The 23359-nt window shown below is 37.7% G+C and overlaps 2 protein-coding genes across 10 annotated transcripts in view; one reads left to right on the top strand and one right to left on the bottom strand.

The window, feature by feature from the left end:
* Window positions 1-262: 262 nt before the first annotated feature.
* On the top strand, window positions 263-12808 carry LOC103464415 (poly(rC)-binding protein 2). Of its 9 annotated transcripts, none has more exons than XM_008408491.2 (13): window positions 263-536; window positions 1623-1753; window positions 4104-4127; window positions 4208-4240; window positions 4358-4474; window positions 4572-4703; window positions 4800-4928; window positions 5696-5770; window positions 6456-6497; window positions 7527-7626; window positions 8321-8367; window positions 9437-9606; window positions 10102-12188. In XM_008408491.2, the coding sequence occupies exons 2-13, from the start codon at window positions 1685-1687 to the stop codon at window positions 10565-10567; spliced, it is 1404 nt and encodes a 467-aa protein (XP_008406713.1). In that variant the 5' UTR covers window positions 263-536; window positions 1623-1684; the 3' UTR covers window positions 10568-12188. The 9 variants fall into 9 exon arrangements, with proteins under 9 accessions (XP_008406713.1, XP_008406712.1, XP_008406715.1 ...); XM_008408490.2 differs by having other exon boundaries at window positions 264-536; window positions 1628-1753; window positions 8315-8367; XM_008408493.2 differs by having other exon boundaries at window positions 264-536; window positions 7554-7626.
* The window catches only part of LOC103464416 (mitogen-activated protein kinase kinase kinase 12), a 21930-nt gene continuing 11095 nt past the window's right edge, over window positions 12525-23359 (bottom strand). The window contains exons 8-14 of the mRNA XM_008408497.2: window positions 21241-21350; window positions 20362-20478; window positions 19951-20088; window positions 18840-19554; window positions 18338-18405; window positions 16860-17160; window positions 12525-15688 (exon numbers count right to left, since the gene is read on the bottom strand). Of these exons, the coding sequence (XP_008406719.1) occupies window positions 15602-15688; window positions 16860-17160; window positions 18338-18405; window positions 18840-19554; window positions 19951-20088; window positions 20362-20478; window positions 21241-21350 (1536 nt within the window). The 3' untranslated portion in view covers window positions 12525-15601. The remainder of the gene's footprint in view (window positions 15689-16859; window positions 17161-18337; window positions 18406-18839; window positions 19555-19950; window positions 20089-20361; window positions 20479-21240; window positions 21351-23359) is intronic.

The following is a 23359-nucleotide window of genomic DNA, read 5'->3' as shown; positions in this document are numbered from 1 at the left end:
AATGTATTTTATTTTTGTTTTAAAGCAGAGCAATACTGCTTTAAGCRTCATTGGTCTAAATTTTAAATATCTTATTTTGAACACTATTGATCAAACCTTGCCTAAGATATTTTCATTTTTGTAATTTGTCATTTCTGACGATCAATWTGAATTTTATTTTAGCTGGTTGTAACCTACTTTTAATCACAAAACGTTTATGTATMATTTTAAAAAACAACAAAAAATAGAATTGCTTTTGAATGTAATTATTATTTACCATACGGTAGCATCACATGTGGATAAAGTGATATTTTTCTGGAGCATCTTCAGTTCAAACTCCTGGCTGGCGATGGTTTGTGATGGGTGAAGGGTGGTAGTTCAAAGGTTACAGTTTTGTTGTCTTTGTGTAAAGGAGTGGAGCTCGATCTCGCATCACTCTTCCCTCTTCCCCGAGTCCTTTCTAAACTCTCCCCCGGGTTTTTACCCTCCCGAACCTCTCCCCTTCTACCCTTACAACCCCAACCCTCCCCCCGATCAGTCGGCAGCGCTCTAAGCAGGTGAGTTTTTTTGTAATGTTTCTTATTTTATGACATATTTGTTATGGTCAGAAGTAGCGGAAACAAATCGCGCCTGTGCAGCGTGCTAATAGGCCGCGTGAGGACGATGAGCACGCAATCTGCGCTCGGAGTGATGTGGCTAGCTTAGCCTAGCCTAGCTTATTTTAAAGAACTACAACAGAKAGTCCCTTTGTGGCACTTTTAGTTGCTAATTTTCATAGTTTACCAAGCACGTTTGTTTAAGAGATAACAACAATGCAATTCAATTCACCTTGATTTGAGTTAGAATCTGTTCATAATTGCTGACGAAGTAAGCTAACTAGCTAAATATGCTAACAAGCACATGCATGCTCCATTCATTTTCCTAGCACGGCTACAGAGGGCTAAGAGACTTTCATCTTTCTTAATAATTTAGCATTTCTCCTTAAATCTTCAAAATAAGCGTTTAGCGTKTATTTTAAATCGAATTAATTTATGTGTGTTGCAAATAAAACAGTCGTCCAGATGAGCCTTTAGAAGAAACACGGCGATCAGTTTGTTACTAAACTTGTTTCAAGGCTAGCGAACATAGTTAGCATGTCACCATATGTTATTTTTTGACCTGGAGGTAATAGATTTACTATTRAAGACCTTCCACCTAGCTGGTGATGTGGATAGATCAACATTCATCCACATTTTGAAAGCCTGCAATAAAACTGCAGAAAAACCTTAAAGCTTAGGATTTTYTCTCGTGGTATCCATCAGTGTGCTTGATAATTAACATTTTAATTAGCGACTTGTAAACCAATTACTTAATTGTGTGGTATAATATACATTTGAAAGTTAAAGATGAATCACTTAAGTTTGTCATTTAGTCTGAAATATGAATTTTAAGGCAGTGTGGATATTTTCTGATTTATTTTAAACAAAATATTTACGGAGTTTATTAAATACTCTCCCATGCCTTGAAATACCAATACCAATAGAATTATGAACTTTTAATAAAATTTGAAGCATGATGCAAAACTGCTGTAACACTGCTGTGTTTATAGCATACATTTCATTTTTCATTCTTATGCATAATGATGTTTTTCTGTATTTATGCAGTTTAGATCCATCTCTGTGACCAAAGACTCTCAGTTTCTGTACGGACCACTATAGTTGCAGTTATGGACTCCGGAGTAATTGAAGGCGGACTCAATGTCACCCTTACTATAAGGCTGCTCATGCAYGGCAAGGTGAGATCACTCAGTAGCAGCTCATGTGGACACTCTGATACAGCATGATGCTTTATTGATGAAATTGATGTTCAACAGGATATGCAGGTGTATGGGAGTAGTGAAAGTAAATGGTAATGGAATCCTTGATCTCAAGAGAAAATGGAGAGACCGAGTTTGATCTCCTTTGTAGCAGTATTTGTGATTTTCTTTTGCAGTCAGGCCGAGTCTCGGTTTAATCGTGTGTTGTGCATCGTGTAGTATACCGGGGGCAACGAGAAGCAATTAACACCCCACAACAAGATCCCAAAAACCAATTGTACGAATTGCGTRCRCCCCTCGTGTTGCAGGGCCGTAYGCAGTGTTGAAGCAGCRCCAKGTGCCAGTTTTACCTGAGGCTCACACTCTCAAGTCACTCACTGGAATGCTACTCAAAGTATATAGACAACTGGCTTACTGCCATTAAGTAACACAAGCAACATAATATATATTACTATTGTAATTCAATGTTGCATGGACATGACCGTATAAAAGAAGCCGAAATTGAAATATTGGAGTTTATGAACTTCACACGTCTTAAAGCAACATAAGGATATATACTATTTTCCCCTAAGCATTTCTCCTTCCATATTTAATTTATGGTCCATACATCTCTCTCACTTTAACATTCATCAGTTTATTATTTAACAATAAAAAGCTTAAGTTTCTCCACACGGAATGGCGAGGATTGCTAAGGAAGCATGTTTGTTTTTGTTGAGCATTTTCTTATTCTTGGATGGAAATCTCTTTTTTTTTTTTCATTTTCTTTGTAGTTTCAGGTTCAAGGCTGYGATGTGTAGTACAGTGTGAGCAGTCGGGTTGCATCCGAACGTTGAGTCATACAGTGCGACGTATTCACACAAGTTGAGCTGGAGTTGAATGTAACGACTCAAAATACCGGGCGTGCAGTGTTTGTAGCTGTAGGCTGTCAAATGCTCAATGGGTTTTTACTGGAATATCCTTCAGCAATAGCAACAACAGTCAATTTACAATTTGTTATGTAAATTGAAGGGAAACATTTTGCGTAATAAACTATTCTTATTCTTATTTTTAGTGCGTTTTTTGCCAATTAAATTCTTTTCAGTTCTCATTCATCTTGAGTTTATGCTGGCCTCTGTAACAAATACTGTATTTATTAAAAACAATTTTGAGATGCACCAATCTGTTGCTCAGAGACTGAATGTTTCCTTTTATCAACTTTACCTGCTCATTAACATATAGAAAATGTTTGTATTTTTCATTAAATGTACAAACTAATAACTCTCACCATTTTACTCTATAGAGATAKACTAAAATGGTCTATACTTATAGACTTTGATGTATTATTTTTAATAGATTATTAAAAATCTAATAGATTTTAGGGGCATTTAAAACTACTTATCCCATCAATAAGCATCTTTTCTTTTTATTTTTGTGCTAAATTGGAAAAAAAAACATTGAAAGCCTTAATGGTGCATCTCTAATCAAAATCTACCTGGTATTTTAATTAATGGATTCTGATTGGATGTACAGAAGTTGGACTTAGTAATACAACTGTATCCATGGATTTAAAAAAAATTTTTTTTGCTTTTCTGTTTTCTTTTTTTAAAATTATTTTAGCACCATCTCTTAGTGCTTAAAAATTTGCAGCCTGAGGCATTGCCTGGCATTTGTCCCCAGGCCATCTGGCCCTTTTGACAGCATAGCTGCACAYGCTCCATGGTGTGAGTTCTGCTGTAGCCTCGTATGGCGGTTTCAAAGGCAGCTGCACATTCTTGGTATTTTTAACTGCAGATTCACCAAACTGGTGAGATATAAAAAAAAAAAATTACCACAGTCAAAACTGTGCTAAATTATGTTGCATTAATAGAAACATGTTTTTCATCTGTATTTTTGTCAAACCCTACTTTGTAGACATCATTTCCTGAGGTCCAGAAAAAATATTTGCAACTAAGAGAAATTCTCACCAATATGTTTATATCGAGCTCAAACTGGCAGACGTTAGAAATGAACATGATAGAAGTTGTATTCCCAAATTCCTAAACATTATTTCTCTGTAACTTTTCTGTTAATGGTAAATAATTCTGCCAGTTTGTGTTGAGCTGGTTTTAGATATTAAATCACTTTGCAATAGATACTAATAGGTTCGCTAATGCTGGTTTATTCAGTATTAACACATGTATTGCAACATCCCCTGTTGCGGGGGTACACTGACTCAGTGTACCCTGGATTGCTACATTTACATCAAGCTCCAATTCTTCAATAGGCTAATTTATAGAAACATAATTTTTCATCTCGATGAATTAAAAAAAAAAAAAGTCTTACAATATATATATATTTTTTCCAATTTCAGGAGGTTGGAAGTATAATTGGAAAGGTAAGACTTTTCCAATTATGTTCTTTTAATGTTGTTTTCTTTTATAAACATTAAACATATCTTTGATTCTYTGSAAACAGAAGGGTGAATCTGTGAAGAAGATGAGAGAAGAGGTTAGTCCTTTCAAGCTCACAGTGTTTCTTTAATTACTACAATGAGTCATATTATTGACAGATCTTTTCACAGCTACTGAATACTTTTGTAMATTTTTTTGCTTCTCTCCTGTTTAGAGTGGAGCTCGTATTAACATCTCTGAAGGCAATTGTCCTGAACGGATCATCACTTTGGCAGGTCCGACGACGGCCATCTTTAAAGCGTTCTCTATGATCATAGAGAAGTTGGAAGAGGTTTGCTTCCAGTTTTATTTGTTTTTCTTCTGTAGATCAACGGAGACCACCCCATTTTCTAGCTGTATTAATTTATCTTTTCTATATTTCATACCAGGATATCAGCAGCTCTATGACGAACAGCACAGCCACCAGCAAGCCTCCAGTGACTCTACGCATCGTAGTGCCTGCCAGCCAGTGTGGCTCGCTCATTGGGAAAGGTGGCTGCAAGATCAAAGAAATTCGAGAGGTATGCCCTAAAATCTGTTCACCTTTACATGTTACGCTTTTAATAACTCAACATTAATGAGGTTTTGTTTAATCTTTCTCCTCTTGTGCGTTCAAGTCAACCGGTGCTCAGGTACAAGTGGCGGGAGACATGCTTCCCAACTCCACAGAGCGTGCCATCACCATTGCTGGAACTCCGCAGTCAATAATTGAGTGTGTTAAGCAGATCTGCGTGGTCATGCTTGAGGTGAGCGGACAGGTGCAGATGTTGCTATGTCGACTGGAGACAGTAGGAGATTCTCAATGTGAGAYAAAGTTCAGAAAAATACCCCAGTTTAACAGTATTTGAGCAAAAAATTAAAACAATAATGCAAAACATCATTTATTTRCTTTTTTTTTTAAAGAGAAAGGTGACAATTATTTGCACTTTTGTCAATATAATGTGTCAGTTCTGCTCTTTATAGAGTAACACCAAGARAAAAACAGGCTKGTTGTTTTAGTCTGTGCATAATAATGCAAGACTAATAACCCAATAAACTTTCATTTTGTAAAGAACACTTAACTCTAGARCTGGAAAATATTTTAAATGACCAAAATAAAGCACAACAACCTGAAGCAATAAATCTCCGCCTCTGTCAGTCGCCGTAAACAAAATAAACCTTCCAAAAACATTAATCATAATGGGATTTATTGAGCACATCTTAATTCAACATGCAGTTAATTGCATATTGCAACAGGCTTCTATGCACCTTGTATTTTTCTAAGTAAGATTTAAAAACRGCTGCTAATTTAATAAATGATCKGTAGCATTACCTTCAGTTTCCACCTTGTGACTGTCTGTAGTTTTTGTTGGAGTTGYGGTGATGCATTAAAGCCAGGGAAACTGCAATCACTTTCTTTGCCTTCTGTCTTAAAGGACTGAATATTAAGACAAAGTTTTACTTTTCAAAGTTAATGGTTTTAACATGATGTAGTAGAGATTGTAATAAAACCCACCTTCTTTCCCCTGTGCAGTCTCCCCCTAAGGGGGTCACCATCCCCTACCGACCCAAGCCTTCAGGATCACCTGTCATCTTTGCAGGCGGACAGGTATAAACAGCTTCTCTGAYGGACACAMGGTTTATTTATGCAGGGTTTGATTTCCTCTTATATCAACCACTGAAAAGACTTGAGGAGGTTTAGAGTTCCTTGCTAACTAACCATTGTAAAAATATATATTTTTATGTTTGATGATTTAACAAGCTTAACTTTGATTTGTGAATTTACAGGCGCTAACATAAGGTTCATCTTAAATAGATGCTTCACTTTGTATTTACCTTGAGAAAACAGATGCATCAAGAGTCACTAAAAGCTTGGAGAACAAGTAAAGCTCTAAAATCTTGGTTTCCTTTAATGTTTTCCTTTTGTCAAAGACTTTTAGTTTGTCATTTCCCTTTCATCCTGACTTGAACTTAAACGCTTTCTGGTGCTTGTTCTCTTAACACTACAAAGCCTTTAAACTTAACCAAGTACTGTGTYGTATTYTTTGTAATAATTTTCCRTTTGGATTTTTCCTCTAATTCTWATGAAAWGTCACAAAAATACTTCACTGCTCTCAGAAATGTGGAGACTTTGGACAAGAGGTGCATGTTAATATTTGTTGAGTATCATCARGTTGACTTTTGATATGCAGGAGTCATCTGGTTGTCATCTAACRGTGACGTACCTGGAGAAGTAAGTGACCCAATAAAACCAGATGTGAGGYCTATGAAAGCTTTGTTTCCATATGTTTCAGGCCTATGCTGTACAAGGACAGCACGCGATCCCACAGCCAGATGTAAGTGCAGTAGGACTTTTTTTTTTCTTTTTTTTTTTTCCCCCCTTGATCCTCGCCACCACCACTTCCACTCCCACTCATAATTACAGCCCCGACCCAAAATGAATAATCACCCACCCAGCCATGCAGTGTTTTCCACATATAACTATAGTTAGTTACCTTGTTTACCCTTCATTTAATCTGCAGTCATCAGTCCTTTTTATATCAACCATTTAGAAGAGTTGTAACTTTTCTCACTGTCTGTTCAGTTTTTGCAGTCGGAAGCGAATTTAATTGACATTTGTTGTTTGTCCAGACTCTCCACTGTTCCATGAATAATAATCTGTCCCTGCTGCTCACTCCTCCCTGCTCTTCCTCTTTGTGCAGTATTGTCTCATTTATTGGTCTGTCCTGAATAAACACACTGTTTTAGTCTTTTCCTTTGTCACTTTGTCCTCTGGTCGCTTTTTGCTTCATACAATCAATACTTMTTYTTCTTTTTTTTCTTTAAGAAAGAAAGATACGTTGGGTCAGGATCTTTTAACATGTAGATGATTGTTGTAAATGCTTCTTAGGCCAAAAAGTTGTTTGCTTAAATGTATTCTATCACTATCTAATGGTTATTGATTATTAGACCTGATGTGTTTTTAGATGTAGCATAAAAGTTTCTTCTCAGCTCTCCTGAAGCTAAGTTGAAGCAGTCTGTTGTTCTGCTTWGGAAAYCCCCTCTGTACAGGGAGTGTGTATTGTAGCTTTGTTTTGACCCCGAAGATGGCAGGAAAAGTTTACCAAGAGGTGGAGCCTGACRAGAGAGGAAAGCAGATTTGGTTTCCCATATRGACTTRAMTTAGACACATAGAAAGAGAATAAGAGATMTAAAGATCATAGAACAAAGTCTTGTGTGTTAAGTTTTCCTTTGTTTGCGCTTCTTTGTGTAGCCGTCTGTACTGATTGTGATTTTTATGTGCTCTGTTTTTTTTTTCCTCTCTTCCTGTGTTTTCCCATTTCCTCTGTTTCTTCTCTCCCCGCCTCCTCCTCTCACTCTCACAGTCTTCCTCTGCTGCTATTTCTCCACAGCTCACCAAGCTTCACCAGCTGGCTATGCAGCAGAGCCCTTTCCCTATTGCACCAGGCAACCAGGGATTCACTGGTATGCAGCACAGCAAGGCCCGTGGGCTTTCACGCCGCCATTCCAGCTGATTCGACTCGAATGTTTCGCATTGCCACACCACGTTGACAGTCGCTATCACATTCCCTGAAATAGGGAGGGCTTTGCTGTACACTATAAAATAATGCAGCATTTAAAAAAAGCAAAAAGATCTGGTGTGCTCTAGTATCCATTTAATTTATATAAAAATGACACTTTCCTTTCTTGCTGCAGTTTAGAATAAAAAGATTACTCAGACCTCATAAAATTAACCAGTGTCTATAATAAGAAATAAACAAGGCTTACTACTCTCTGATAAAGTATAGTATGCAGTTCAGGTATTACTCAAATTTAGACAGGTATGGAAAACTGTCTGTACTTCCAGACTTTGTTGCATCTTATTGTCTGAAATATATAAAACGCAAACAAAGATGCCGGAATATTGCTTTCTTTATGCATCTAGATCCAATGAAGATCCACAGTGGCACAGAGTTTTTTTCTTTTGAGGGTTTATTGCCAGTTTTTGTCAAATATTAATTTTGAAAAAAAAAAAAAAAAAAAAAAAAGGAATTTCACTTTCTGTCAGAATTTCAACACAAACTGTATTTGAAGTTTATTCTTGTCACTGTGTGGCCTTAAAAAGTGAGGATGTTGTTGCTTGTTTGAGTTACTGACGTATTTTTCTTGTCAGGGATAGATGCTTCTGCTCAGACTAGTTCACATGAGATGACCATTCCAAATGATGTAAGTCAGACATTCAATTACTTTTACACACTCTTGTCAGTTTAGTAATAAGCAAGATTTCTACTAAAGATTTTTGGGAGCATTATTTTTATGAAGGGATTACATTAAATCACCAAAGGGAAAAAAAAATATGTTTGCAGTGTCTGAAAATATGATCTATTTTGTGTTAAATTTGGTTCTAATTGAAATAGATGTAATAGAATTTGATTGGTTTGATCTGATTTCTGCTTAACAATTGTACATTTTTATGTGCATGGAGATTGATTGAAATATACGCACCATATAATCTAATCTAAATGATTAGCTTTACTTCCAAAACGAATATCTTAAGGTTTGTGATTTTTTTTCATAAACCTTTCAATGTTTTTATTCAATCAAATGCATTTTGTATTTTAAAATATGAATTTTAACCTGCTAAGTCATAAAATAAAGCTGTCCTTGTTTGTGCACGTTGAAAATAAAATAAAAATTGGAATGAGACTGAACTTGAACTGAATAAAAATAGGAACTTTTAACATTTTGATGTTTATTTATAGTCCGTTTTATTGAGATATTTAAATTTAGACATTCACTTTATCTACACAATTAAATGTGAATGAAAAGGACTGAAGTAAAATTATTTTTTAGGTTTTGCTCAACGTCTGCACGTCAATACACATATGAAACAAATCGGTTTTCGTAACCCTTTAAAAGTTTTTATAATGTTGCTCATTGGAGAGTATTTGGATTATCCATGCACCCTGTTTTGAAATAAATAAATAAAAATGGTGCCATAAACCAGGAGCTGAAATCTCTGCAGCTCTGACTGGATGTGCATAAAAACGCTCCAACTGTGGGACTGGGACAGCTTTCAAAACATGTTTTCTCACCGTAGCATGATGAGTTCTTTTTTTACTAGCAGACATTTTGTAGAACTGGAAAACCTCTAAAGCTTGAATCACTGATGGAAAGATTTCTTTTCAACAATTTTCTGTCATTACAAGGCCATGCTTGAGTAGTGTTATTGTAAACAGTCGTCCATTTGTGTGTCTATTCCCCCCCACCCCTCATTCGCTCCTCTCTTCACCAGCTGATTGGATGCATCATTGGCCGCCAGGGAGCCAAAATCAATGAGATCAGGCAAATGTCTGGAGCCCAGATCAAGATCGCAAATCCAGTGGATGGATCTACTGACCGGCAGGTTACCATCACAGGCTCGCCTGCCAGCATCAGTCTGGCAGAGTACCTCATCAATGCAAGGTGAGATAATCCGAACATAATTACGACGTCCCCATAGTGGTTAAACAGTCACTCATTGCAGATGCTTAATTTAACATGTGAATAGAAGGCACAGGTTTAAATGTGGTCATGCTGTTGTGTTGGATCAAAAAAAAAAAAAAAAACAATTCAAGAATCTTCTGACCTACTAAACTTCAGTAGCTTTGTTCAGTTTCTATAATTTAGCTGAAGGTGTTTTCTTTTTCTTGGTATTTGTTAATAATCCCCCTCTCCCTCCCTCCGTCCTTGACTCCCACATTGATCCACCACTACAGTTATGATGAGTCGTTCCACTCCTAGTTTAACTCATTAATTACAAATAACACGTCTGCTGTTTTGGTCGCATCCCTGAGTGATTTTTATCCCCGCACCCGACCCCATCCCCCCCTCCTCCTCCCCCTCACCCATTGCTCACCAGCCTGCCCTGTGACCCATCCCGACTGTGTTGTCCCTCTCTCCTTGTCTCTCTTTCTACAGTGTAGAGTCCTCTAAACCTCCTCCCTCCTCCTCTTCCTCCTCCTCCTTGAACCCTGAACAGACCAGCTTGTGCCCTCCTTCCACCTCTACTACTACTACTACTACCACTACTACTACTACTACCACCACCACCTCCTCTGCCGCTACCTCCTCCTTCTCCTCTTCCTCCTCCTCTTCTTCCTCTTCCTCCTGTGTGGCGCCCCCTACAGCCCCCATCCCTCTGTCCTTGTTGGCTCCAGGGCCACCTCCTTCCTCCTCCTCCTCCTCCTCTTGCTCCTCCACCGACTCCCTGCTCCCCAGCTCACCCGCCTGTGTGTCGAGTCTCCTCAGTCTCAAGCCCCTGCCTCTCCTGGCCCTCCATGTTGTCAGTGGGGCCAGTAACCCCCCACACCCAATTCCCACTGAGCCCAAAGTGGCCCCCGAGCTGGGCTCCAAGTCCAAAAGGCGAAGGCTCTCCCCTTACTAATGAAGGAAACATAAGTCATCTCCTCCTGAAGTGCTGACAGTGCTCTTTGTTGTCTGTACCTGCACTTGCTTTTGTATCTGGCTGCGCCATGCCTCGCTTACAGCACAAAGCAGCCCCCTGTTACCAAGCCAGAGAGGTGGTTAACGCCATATTTATAAAATATCTGTAGCTTGACTCTACCTGTCTCTTTAAAATGTGACATGTCGAGTGCATTATATTTTTCAAAGACTGAATTTAGCATGGACAGGGAGTAGTTTAACCGAATCTCTCTCTCTCGTTGTGTAAGCTCTGCTCAGGTAGCAGCTCCTTTAAGATGTCACGTTGTACCTGTGGACTTAGTTTTCTCTCCAGTTATTTTTACGTGACTGTTGTTGGTTTACGAAAAGGGTTGTCTTGTCATGATTTGTTTGCTGATTTAAGAAAAAAAAACAAAACAGTAATTTTAAATCAAAGTAAATCTTCCCTCAGGTATCAAAGCCACTTATTCATGCTTTGGGTTTTGTTGGTTATTAAAAAATCTAAAACGACCCATCTGCTTTAATAGCTTACCAATAAGAGATGATTAATAATAAGGCGCCAGATTTATGGAGGTAATTTCGACTAATCTCAAGAAGATGAAAATAAATTTCTGGGAGCTTCAGGATTTAGCTCATAGGTTTAGCTAGTAAACCTGAAAACAGGAGCAAAACAAGAGCAGAATCATGTCAAAGTCCCACTTGAGCATTTTTGATCTATCCTCATAGTATTTACATCAAATGTGAAAAGTTGTCTGGAAACATTGCAATGAAATGATCTATGAATGAAAAAAGTCAAATTTAATCAGATCAGCATCAAATAGGCCCATATTTGTGAAGGCAAGGAGTTTTCAGCAAAAGATGATCAGTCAGTAATATATTTGGGCACATAAAAGTTGGGCACTAATTATAGAAAAGGTTAGGTTACCATACCTGATTAGATAATTAAGGCTTTTCATTTGATTATTGAGGAAGATATTCATTATTTTCAACATTTAAAAAAATAACCCTTGAAAAATATTTTATGTTTTGAGAAATGTTGGTGTCATTTCTAACCAGAAAATCTTTCTGGTTAAATGAAAACAACACAAAATCTAAATCAGAATAATTATGAGTCAACCTGTAATTTTTATATATATATATATATATATATATATATATCAATTAAACAACAAAAAAGGCCAAAAATCAAAAATAGTTGTCATGTAGCTTTGAGAAGAGCTAGGCTGTTTGCTCCTGTTTTGCAGTTTCCTCTAAGCCTGTGCAGCTTCATTTTTATCTGTAACCATAAGTAGCGCGAGTCCCCTTTACTAAGTCTTTGATTATTTAATCCCTTTGCTAGTACATTCAGATTTTGCCAGATTTTGATCAGCTGCTGACTTGAGATGTATCTTTATTTGTAACAACCTCCCTAACCCCCAGGCTAGACATGTAATGGGTTTCTGTAAGAGCACATTTCCTGGTATATAAAGCCAGATGACCTCCTTCCAGAGGTTTTTATGGTAATGATGTAATAATGTAGAGTAAATATTGATGTTTTCTCTGTTCTGTCTGATTGCATGCCTTCCTCTCTCTCCTCCCCTGCTCTGTGGGTGTGTATCTGTTTTCTCCAGGCTTTCCTCTGAGGCCACGGGACTGGCAGCCAACTGATAAGACACAGCATCTGCACTAAATCACACTTTTATATCATTGGCTACCGTAAAAATTCAGGCAATGCAACTATACAACTTCAGAGTTTATATAATGTACATCCTCTTTTTCTCATTTGAAATCATGTCAACTGATTTGATCTGCTGAGTTCCTTATTTATTTTCTTTGTTTGGGTTTGATTTTAGTACAAGGAAAAAAAAGAAAAGAAGCAGAAAATTAGGTTTTTAATTCCGTTTTTGAGTCGAGTTACAGATTTTAATGTTATTAGGCTTGTTTTCTCACTTCCTCTTGAGTTTTTTTTTTTTTTTTTTTGCCATGACAGAAAGTAGAGTTGGAAAACTCTCATTTAGGGCATATAGACTTAGTTCTGTACAGTCATTTATTTTTTTCTTTGAACAGGAAAAGAGGAAAAATAAAACGTATCAAAAGTAAGAATAGAGTGACTGTTTTATTCTGTCTATATACATGATTCTTTTCCTTCTTTTTATTCCTACCTGTTGGGTTTTTCATGTACTTGCTTTAAGAATACACAGCATCCTCACCCTGTGTCACCTTCTTCAACTGAAGTGCATCCGAAGTGCTTGTAACACTTAATATCACCTGACGAGAAGACGTAGCTGTAGCTGCACTATCACAGAATATATTTGGTTATGAAGACAAATGTTCTAACACTCAGATTAATTTATTCAGATGTGTATTACAAAGCATGTCATGTTTCCTCTCCTCCATGTCATTCCGTTGTATTTTCACTCCCCCCCCCACCCCCCCACCCCCCTCTTTCTCCTGGTCCTCAGATCATTTGTTGATTATTTTTTGCTGGTTTTGGAGGATTTTGTTGGGGGGTGGTGGGGGATGTGTTTCGGGCTTGGCTCAAGGGATCAGGATCAGAGGGTTATCCTCAAAAATTTTTTTTGTATAAATTGATATATACTGAAAAAGAAAAAAAAGTTGGAATATTTGTTTTAAATGGAAGAATTATTTTTTTTAACTACCAAAGTGGAAATAACTTCTGGACACTGAATTTTTGTCTAATAAATGTAAACTAGGCTGAGGAATGAACCCGTATGAAGTAGACAAAGAAAAGGGTTGTGAGTTAACACTAAATTCCTGCTCTTTGCTTTGCTCAACTCAGAACTTATTTTATTTTTTATTTGCAGGACAGAAAAAAATAAATTGTGCACGTTCTTTGAGACTGTAGACCTGGGTGCCACATTGTTTAAAAAAAATGCAGAAATAAAGATGTGAAATGCTCAAAACCACCAGCCTCCTGTTTTCCTCTTGTAAAGCATTTAAGAACAAAGGTTGAGATTTTGCAAGTTGGATTTTATTTTTAAATTGTTTCTTAAATATATTTATTGTACAGTTACATTGATGCAGTAGAAAATGTTTCAGTTCAGCCCAGTGTTATATTACTTCCGGCCGCTAGAGGGCAGTAGTTTGGCTCATTGACAACATTTTATCTTRAGGATTTCAAATTTTGAGGGGGATGAGTTAATTATAAAAGGTCTACCAATGTAAGCAGGAAACAAAACATTTGACAAAAAGCTGCATATTTTATCAAGTGTTCTGATCAGGTATTGAAATGTGGAACGGATCCGAGTTGAAGTGCAAGGTAAAAAGACATCAGCACCAGTTTTATGATCACTTGATTCTTGGCTGAAAAAAACAAATAGACCAACAAAAAGGCTCAAWACTCGAGCATCGAGTGTGTCGTTTGTGCAAGCGTTGAAACGATGGTTAGTAAAGCTTTGTGTTCTTGGTTTCTCTTAACAGTCCATGCCCATCTTATGACATGGGAGGGGAATAAAAATGTACTTGGTAATTTCTCCACAAGTATCTCCTTTGCATTAATAAGTTTGCAGTAAATAACCGAGCCTCTATCTGTTCATATTTCCTTTWGTTGAACAATATTGCATTCAGTAAACTTGAACTATTGCCTGTAATGGGCCTCAATTATCTTGTCTAAGTTGCCAACTGACTATAAGTAACGCTCAATTTATTTGCCAAAAAGGCGCCTCTCAATAAATTAGAATATCATCAAAAGGTTTCTTAATTTTAAAAAAATGAATCCAGTGTATTTATTACACAGTGATATAAGCATTACTTTGTTAGTTTTGATGATTATGGCCAAAATTCAGTTTGTTRGAATACTATACGAAGCCAATTCTATACATCCTGTACATGATAGCTAACACTATCATGTACAGGATAGCTAATTCGTCTTTCTTCCTGCAGATAGTCACTGACTCCTCCATAATGAGACTGAAAAACTTAATTGCTAAAGATGACCGCAATTATTTAAACTTTCTGAGAAGCTGGGGTTTGGTGTTTTCATTCACTATAATCTATAATCATCAAAATAAATAAATTGCTGAAAAATATAGGCCTCCGTGTAATAAATCTATATAGTACATGAGTTTCACCTCTTGCATTGAATTACTGAGAAAAATTACCTTTCAGATGATGGTTTTTAAATGTACTGAGGTGCACCTGTACATGCTTTATGAGCATTTGTTCATCTAAGGGTTGGTTTAATTTTCACAAAAACGATATTTTCTGGACTGAAATATCAAAACATCTTAAATATGCATACTTTTTTCTTACAAACATGCTTTTTTAAATATTACAAACCCCTCAGACTCTCCAAAAACACATTTGCCCCTGCAAAATACTTAAATACTGCAATACTTTTTATGTTTTAGATCAGACATGAACAGCAGGTAAAGTTACATTCTACCAGCAAAAGCTTTATGAGGTTCTTATATAATAGCGCCACCTGCTGAGGAATGTCAGCACCTTCAGTTATACAATCTCAAGTATAAAAACATTTGTTCATTTTACAACATCTTATATTAACAGTGGCGATGAATGGAAGTCAAAAACTATGATAATAAATAATTGCAAACAACCTTAAATGTAAACTGTTTTTCTTTTATCAGCCGTTTCACATTAAAATAATAAGTGCATAATATTTAAAGGAAAAAGAYTATGACACAGTAGATCTTAAGAAATAAGTGCAGGTCAAACTTGTTATAAAAACCCTGAAATGATCTCCTAATCATATTTTCACTGGACAGTATAAAATAAATACATATAAAAATCAACGTGGCAGATGACAGAAGACATGAACGGACAGTCTTGTTACTGGCCTCTCTGAGATGTGTTGTTCTGGAGCTGAAAACGGATTGCTTTGCTGTCTGTCAGAGTGCCTCTAGTTTTATATCCACAGATTTTCTGATAAGGTTTTCATTTCCTTTCTGCATTCAATCCCTCCTGTGGTTGCGTCTGTGGATTTCCTARTGTCTGACAGAGTAAAAGAAGGATGCAGAGATGCAGATGTATAGATCTTATGGGTTCAGATGTTTGGGTTTCACCAGTTGGTTGGAGGCTGATTSGGCTCTGCGCCGCATGAATGGTCCAGTTCTGCACTGTCGCAGTCCGAGTCGTCGTACAGGCCCTAACAGATCAAACAAGCACAGATTCTCTGAATTAGCACATTTACTGGGTAATGTCACCAAAGATTACCTGTTTTTACACAATCAAGTCTAATAGTTACATTTTCTGACATGGGGTTCTGTTGAGGCARTCAGTATCTTACCTGAAGTAGACAGAAGACAAAGTTGTCTCTGTCTAGAGTCGAGTGTCAAGCTCATTTTCATTTTAGGCTTTATCAAGACCACAAATGTCCTCAAAGGGCTGGTTGTGGGAAATATATTTAGAAATCTAACCAATAACAAACTTAAAATATTAATAACTAACTGTCTCTGGATCCGATGAGTACTTCTCAAAGTTAAATAATACTGAAGACCTTTTCACATTAATGYAATTTGGCAGCAAACAGACACATTCAATAAAGTAGAATATTATTGAAWAGCCCATTTATTTTAGAAACTTAATCACTAAATGAGACACATTATATGGATTAACTAAACAGATGAATGTTATAAAGCCTTAATTTCAATTGTGACTATTTTCCTATTTAGAAAAATTATTATTTTCTATTTAGCTAAAGAAAACATGATATTTAAAATTAGAATGTTACATCAGACCAATAAAAAAGTATTTTTAAAAACAGAAATGTGACCTTAATGAAAAGTGCATTATTTTCAAAAGGTACATTCAATCTGATAAATGAGACTGATCAAGACACATATTGCAATTCATTGACTATCACTTCTGATTAAAAACTGCCTTGATTGATAAACTAATACTTAAGAACACAACTATTACCTTTAAGGTTCTATTTATGTCTCCCTCTAGAGGACCACATAAATACTTATGGCGGGCTGGTTTTGGACCCCGGACCTTGAGTTTGACACACGTGGTTTAGAGAAATGAAGAGAAGTTCTAACAGGGGGGGKTATGCTAAYAGCTTGTAGGACGGCGGCATGTTTCCTGATTGGGTATGATCAACATATTGGGTATGGGAAACTACTGTTATCTAAACTTAATATAACCAAACACATCCCCAGAGTTAACATGGGCTCCGGTCTTACTAGCTCTTTGATTAATTCCTTGGAGAGACCTAATCTCTGATTCTCCAAACACTAAAATACTCAAATTAACTCCATGTTGCTCTTGTTTAGATAAAGCGGAAATAATCCCTTCAGTCTTTATTTCTGGCGTACCTCACAGTTATGTTCACTCAAAGCGAGCTGCGTCTTGACTTGTCGTACTTCAGCTTCCCTCTCAGACAGTCCATCGGAGCCCAGCTGGCTCGGATCACAGGGGTCAGCTGGGATTTCTGAGCCCTGAGACAGCAAGTCGTCGCTTTTGTCATCCAGCCGCTCGTCCGTGTTGGTGCTGACCACGTCGGGTGTGCCGCTGTGGGAGTGGTCGGTGGTGTTTCCCTCCTCGCCGTCTGACACTGATAGGTTTTCTAGGCTGAAGTTTGACAGCGACTGACATTTGGAGATGCTCACTGGCCGCCTGTGTAAGAAACAGAACAGACATATGCAGAATTAGAAAYATTAGCTTATTGTTAGGAGACAGACAAGTGAATGTGAGTTCCAGAAATAAATAAACATCACTATGAAATACAGCATGTGTGGCAAAAAAAAAATTACCATCATTTCAATCATTTGAAACAAAATGTTGGCCAACTGCAAAGTATGTCCATGTTGTACAGTTTATGCAACTTGATACTTGGTCAGGCTTCCTTATATAGTATGTTCTAAGACTGAAGCACTAATGTCTCAGCTAGAGAAACATAACCCTGTCTTTAACCAGACTGATTACTGCAACAGTTTCCTCACACGTCTGCCTAAAAACATAAATCCTCCAGCTGCAGCTGATCCAGAATGCTGCTGCTCGCATTCTCACTAAAACCAGGAAGAAAGAGCACATAACCCCAGTTATAAAATCCTTAAACAGGCTCCCTGTAGCTCAGAGAGTATACTTTAAAATATTTTTGTCAGTTTATAAATTACTGAATGGCTTAGGACCAAAATATATTAACGATTTGTTGTTTGACTTATTAACCTTCCAGATCATATAGATGTTCTAATTCTAGTCTCCTCTGCATCCCCAATATCACAACCAAACATGAAGAAACAGGATTCAGTTTTATGCTCCAATAACCTGGAACAAACTGCCAGAAATCRACAAAATTGTTGAAACACTGAGCACCTTCAAATCAGGGCTAAAAMCTCTTTTGCTTAGAGCTGCTTTTGATTAATAATAACTGGAACATTGATGGATTCTGTCTGGATTAAACCTTTTTATTACTTCTCTTCATTTTGCAACTATTCTGTAATGTTTTTATTTCTCTGTTTATTTCGTTGTGTTTTTTTTTCATATAAAGCACTCTCAAGTGTATGGCTTATTTGCTTTCATGTAGTAAAATGTACATCTTGGCTGTCATATTTTACTGATAAGACAGAGAAAAATGTTGCCATATTTGTCTTTGACAATGTGACTACAATCCATTTAGCTGGTTTTCAAATGTTACTTGGTGTTATTATTTTTAAATAACATATCTAATTAGCACAAAGTATCTTGATTCATGTTATGGTCAGCTCTAATGAGATAATACAGTCAACTGAGCAAAATGACAATCATGAAAATTAAATTTCTAAATAATTGTTCAAGTCTTTGCAACTCTCACCGTCTCCTGGGCAGCTCCACCTCACTGTCCACTTCTCCCTCCTCTTCCTCTGAAGAAAGTCCACGTCTCTGTGGAGAAAAGCATCAACAAGGACATATAGCTTAACACTATTCTGAATAATTTCATTGAAGATTTTTGAGATTCCTCATGAGAAAATACATTTTTGAAAAGAGAAACAGAAAAATAAACCTGAAATATGAAAGTACAGCTTCTCTAAAAAATTCACTACCATTAATTCACAGAGATCAAACATTCAAATCTTTTAAGCCTGTTGCTTAAATCAACTTGTGGTTCTACATTCTGTGAACTAAATACATTAAGATATTAATTTACCAGTCATGGTAGTAAAACCACTTTACAGTGACAGCTGCAGGCTCACGTGCACTTTTAAATAAAATGCAAGAATCAGATTTGTAATCTGTTACTTTATTATCCTGAAGCATCTCCCTGTAGATTAGTTTCTGCTGTCTTTGTAAAAGTGATTCCAATGGGAGCAGCTTACCTGACTGCGTGTGACCGCCGCCCTGTACAGCAAGGCTGCAGGCGTGAGGCGGCGCTGACTTCTGGGTGAGCGTGTGATCACTGTCCCTTCCTCCTTGTCCTCCACTTCATGGGAGACYCGAGCATTCCCCAGAACAGACGCTCTCCCTGCAGCGGCCCCTCTTCCACACGGTGAATCTGGGCTGCTGGAGAATGGGATGGATGCTGCATCTTCGCTGGGCGTGTCGCTCCGTGGGGGCGTCTCCACCAGGTCATCSCCCCCCACRCCCACATCTTGCCTGTCCCTCGGCCCCTCCGTTTCTCCGCTGTCTTCCAGCCCAGCGGAGGCGCTCTGACTGCCTGCTCTGTCCAGTCCAGGCCTTAGCTGCCCCCTCCTGCGGACCTCTGCCTCCAGGGTGGTTGAAATGAGATCGGGGCTGGAGGAGGACATCTTCTTTAGCAGCAGGTCATGCTGGAGGCCCCTGATTGCCGCGGTGGGGTCCAGACGGTGCTTGCTGCTGGGAACGGATGAGGTGGCATTGATCATTGCTAGGGAGGAGGACAGAGTGGCTTTCAGCTGAGCCAGGTCGCTGCTGCTGCCCTTGCCGGCCTTCCTGTAGCGGGGCTTTCCTCGGCGAGAGCGGCCAGGGGAGGTGGAGCCYTTGTTGGGGATGGTGACCTGGGTCATAGAGGAGTCCAGTTTGGGCAGGATGACTTCTGACTTCAGTAAATCTGGTCTGCAAACAGAAGAAACACGCTATGTTTATAAAAAGTTTGTCTTTTTATACTATAATTGCTTAAGGTTTTCCTTAACAGTGAAGGTTTTTGGTTATGCATTAACGCCTACTTTGGGTCTAAGGCTGTAGAAATAGCAGAACTTCTAATTGACTTCTTTTTAATAAATAAGCCAAAAAAAAAAAGAAAAAAAAAAGAAAATATTATTTAATAGTTTTGAATTGATCTTGCAAACAAAAATGCCTAAAAACCTTGCTTTGATGTGTTATAAAGAACCCCGTCATCTCAAATTCTGTATGCTTACTGACTGATTTGGTATTACCACAAACATAATGAGTTTGAACAAACATTCATRTATCATGTCCAGGTATGGAAAACTGTGTGCCTTGCTGTTTCACCTCTTGCTGTGTGAAGGTAGTTTCTGCGGTACRTTGCGTTTCTTCATGAGCTTCTCCATGGAGTTGGAGGAGGCCGACTGTCTGGAGCTGTGGTGCTTGAAGCAGCTGGGGTATTTTTTGTCCAGTGACTGCTCCCTCCTGGGGAGGGACATAAGAACATCAGACATAAAGAACATCACTAGTTAGACACAAAATACGGTCTGTACTTCATGACTGACAATGTCCCRTTAGTAACAAATTTACAGCACAAAAYATCTATAATTAGCAGCAAAACATCTACAATTAGTCCATTAATTTCTCAGTTTTAGGGCAGGTTTATTTTTAAACAGAATGACCCCAATCACATATTTCTTTAATGTAAATGTTTTAAAAGCATGTCAAGAATAAAAATGAAGCAGCAAAGTTTCATACTTGAGAAGCTCCTTCTCTTTGATCTCCAGCTGCAGCATGATGGCRTTAAGCTCCATGTAGAGATTATTGGCTCGCTCCAGTTTCCGCTCGTAGTGCTCCCGGATGTCCAGTGCATGTCTGCATGTAGAGGAAAGCTCAATAACGTCCAGACACACGCACTGTGCACAACAATTACTGAGATGATGGGAGCTATATTTAAATCTGAGGATACAGAGTATGAATTTTTTAGATAACTTGAGATTGTTGTTTCTACTTTACATTCCAAATCTTTTAACTATAAAAATCATTCACAGAACTACTAATAATATATTAAACAGATATTTGCTTTARTCTTTAAATGCATGTGCTAAAACAGGCAATGTTAAACAATAAAATCCAGGAAACGTATAACAAGTTGCACATATTTTACAGTACTAATGAGAAGAATGTATGCTAAACTTTAATGTTAAATATAAGATATCAAAAATACTAAGATTGGAGTCAGGTCCTAAACAACACACAATGTTTAASATAAACCAATTCTGCAGCCATGCAATGCTTAGCTGATGCTATTTTATTTTATTTATTTTTTTAGCAAATTTCAGGAATCAGTTTACTTTTTCTTAAAGGAGATCCATGAATGCTTTTTAGTACATTAGCGCGCTGCCTAATGTACTGAGTCCTTCTAAAATCTTTTACATTTATTTCGACAGACATATGCCTTACTGGGATAGTTTGTGGAGTAACACAGTCATCAGAGTRAATTACTACGTCCTTGTATCTTAATAATGATCTAAAGCTAATAGCATGGCAATTTAAAGGCTTTGAAAAATAATATCAGTGCAGCTGAATAGAAATACACGCTACAGTTGACAGCACAATTTTCTTTACAATTCTAACCTGAGTTCTTCTCTGCGTCGTTTGATGAGTTCCTCATCCAGTCTGTGAAGACATGTCCCCTCTGACTTAATCTTCTCAAAGTTATGTCTCACCTCGTCTCTCCACTCCGCCTGGAGAAACACAGAACGAAACACCGTCAGGAGAAAGTGTTAATGACCCGGAGCGACTGCACACTTTGAAGTGTCAAACATCAAATTTGTCTATGTGATGACGAGACTTTGTTAGCAGGTTTTCACGACAAAGAGAGAAATAAGCCAGAGAAAAGTTGAACGACATAAGCATGCATCAGTATATGCAGCAGAAGCATAGGGTATGTGGTGAAGGATGTAAAGTCATACCAAATGAACAAATAAAAATATATAATTGTAATGGTGATGGGCATGTGGACACAGCAGGAAACCATTTATCCCTTTTATACATGTTTTTAAACTCCTTCACCTTTGCAAACATGGAGTATTTTGTCAGTTCTCTCGTTTGCACTGCGATAATTAACTGTGACTCAAGTTCGCGGTGCTAATATTAACATAAAATGATACCAACACCACAAGACAACTTCTTTGCACCTTGATTTAGATAGAGAAATGCTTTCAATTTGCAGAGCAATTAGCTTTTTTTTTTTTTGTCACTGAAACCAAACCCATTAAGCTGTCAGATAAAAATCAATACCCAAAGAGCGAAACCAAACGTACACTGACGTGACGTGAATCTTAAAAGAAAAGAAAAGAAATGCGGCATGGGCATTTTCTTGTGTGCGGCAGAGCATGACAACTGTTATCTGATACCTGTCATAGCAGAGAACTAAGTAAGTCAGATTTATGAGCGCATGGAGGCACATGCATGTGTATTAGACTCGCGCACGAAAGATGCTCTTCTTATTAACCTAATGGACTCTGTGCGCACTCTTCTATGTCTCCAGTCCCCTCTTTTTTCCACTCTCTTTTCTCTGCTCTCTACCATTAAGGCAATCAATACACTCTGGCAGCAAATACTTCTTTCTAATGTCACAAGAAAAATCCATTATGGGGCAGAGAGGAGGAAAAAACTGGGCAGGGATTCAACCGGGAGAAGGGGGCAGGGAGAAATAAAGGATCAAGGATAAGTGGACAGAGTGATGGAGGTTTACGTTTCGCATGAAGAGATTCAACCAGATAAGATGAGTTATAAATAGATATGCACAAAGACATATTTTCCACACAATTATACCTCCATACTYCATCTCTTTGGTCAAGCACATTTGTACTATGCCTCCATCCCCCACCCAGACACAGGTAGACACACAGCGTCCTTCCCCATCACACTCAATATGAAGAAAAGGTTCTTTCCTTGACCCGTGAACCGAAGCTTGAATAAAAGACCACAAATCAGCAGAAGCATGTGACACGGAAAGAAAAAGGGAGGAAAAAAAAAAAAGCAAGCAACAATAATGCGGTGTGATTGAAAGGACAGGTATTATTAGTGGGCTCCCTGGAGACCTGGGGCTCGGGTGCAGCTGTGTACTTGCCACTGCATATAGTTACTGCAGTGGACTGGAAAAAAATGGTGGCAGCTTGTCAGCAAAATGAGAATTAGTGATGTTGGCAGGGGAGAGATACAGACCTCATGTGCACTTCACTAAACGGTCATTTATTTCTCAATCTGACTTAATGAATAGATTTCCTGTAAATAAATCTATGAAATGTATTTTATAAAGGTTGACTTAATCCTCCGACTCCGTCTGATTTTCCATCAACATAAATTGTCACACCAGTTTTTGCAGGGAATAAGTATTTATTTCCTTAAGGATTTGTTTTATGTTTTTTTCTTTGTCTATTGCAACTGAATGTTTCAGATCAAATGAAATTTAATATTGGACAAAGATAAMCTGAATACATACAGAAATACCTGATTGGGCGAGAGGCAGAGGCACCATTAGTTTCTAACAATTACTTTGTTTACTTTGTAAAAACAAAAAAGCTTTCCATGATGGTGTGAAAATAAAAATGCCAACTTGTCAAATCATTCATTATCTGTGATTAACAACATTTTTGACTCAATTTCAGCAGCCAAACCTACATAGTCAAGAATCACATAACTAGAACCTGTGTGACAACATCAGGACAGTCTACAATATATATATATA

This window comes from Poecilia reticulata, linkage group LG5, assembly GCF_000633615.1.
Source record: "Poecilia reticulata strain Guanapo linkage group LG5, Guppy_female_1.0+MT, whole genome shotgun sequence".
Classification (NCBI taxonomy): Eukaryota; Metazoa; Chordata; class Actinopteri; order Cyprinodontiformes; family Poeciliidae; genus Poecilia; species Poecilia reticulata.
This window is presented reverse-complemented; position numbering and strand designations above follow the sequence as displayed.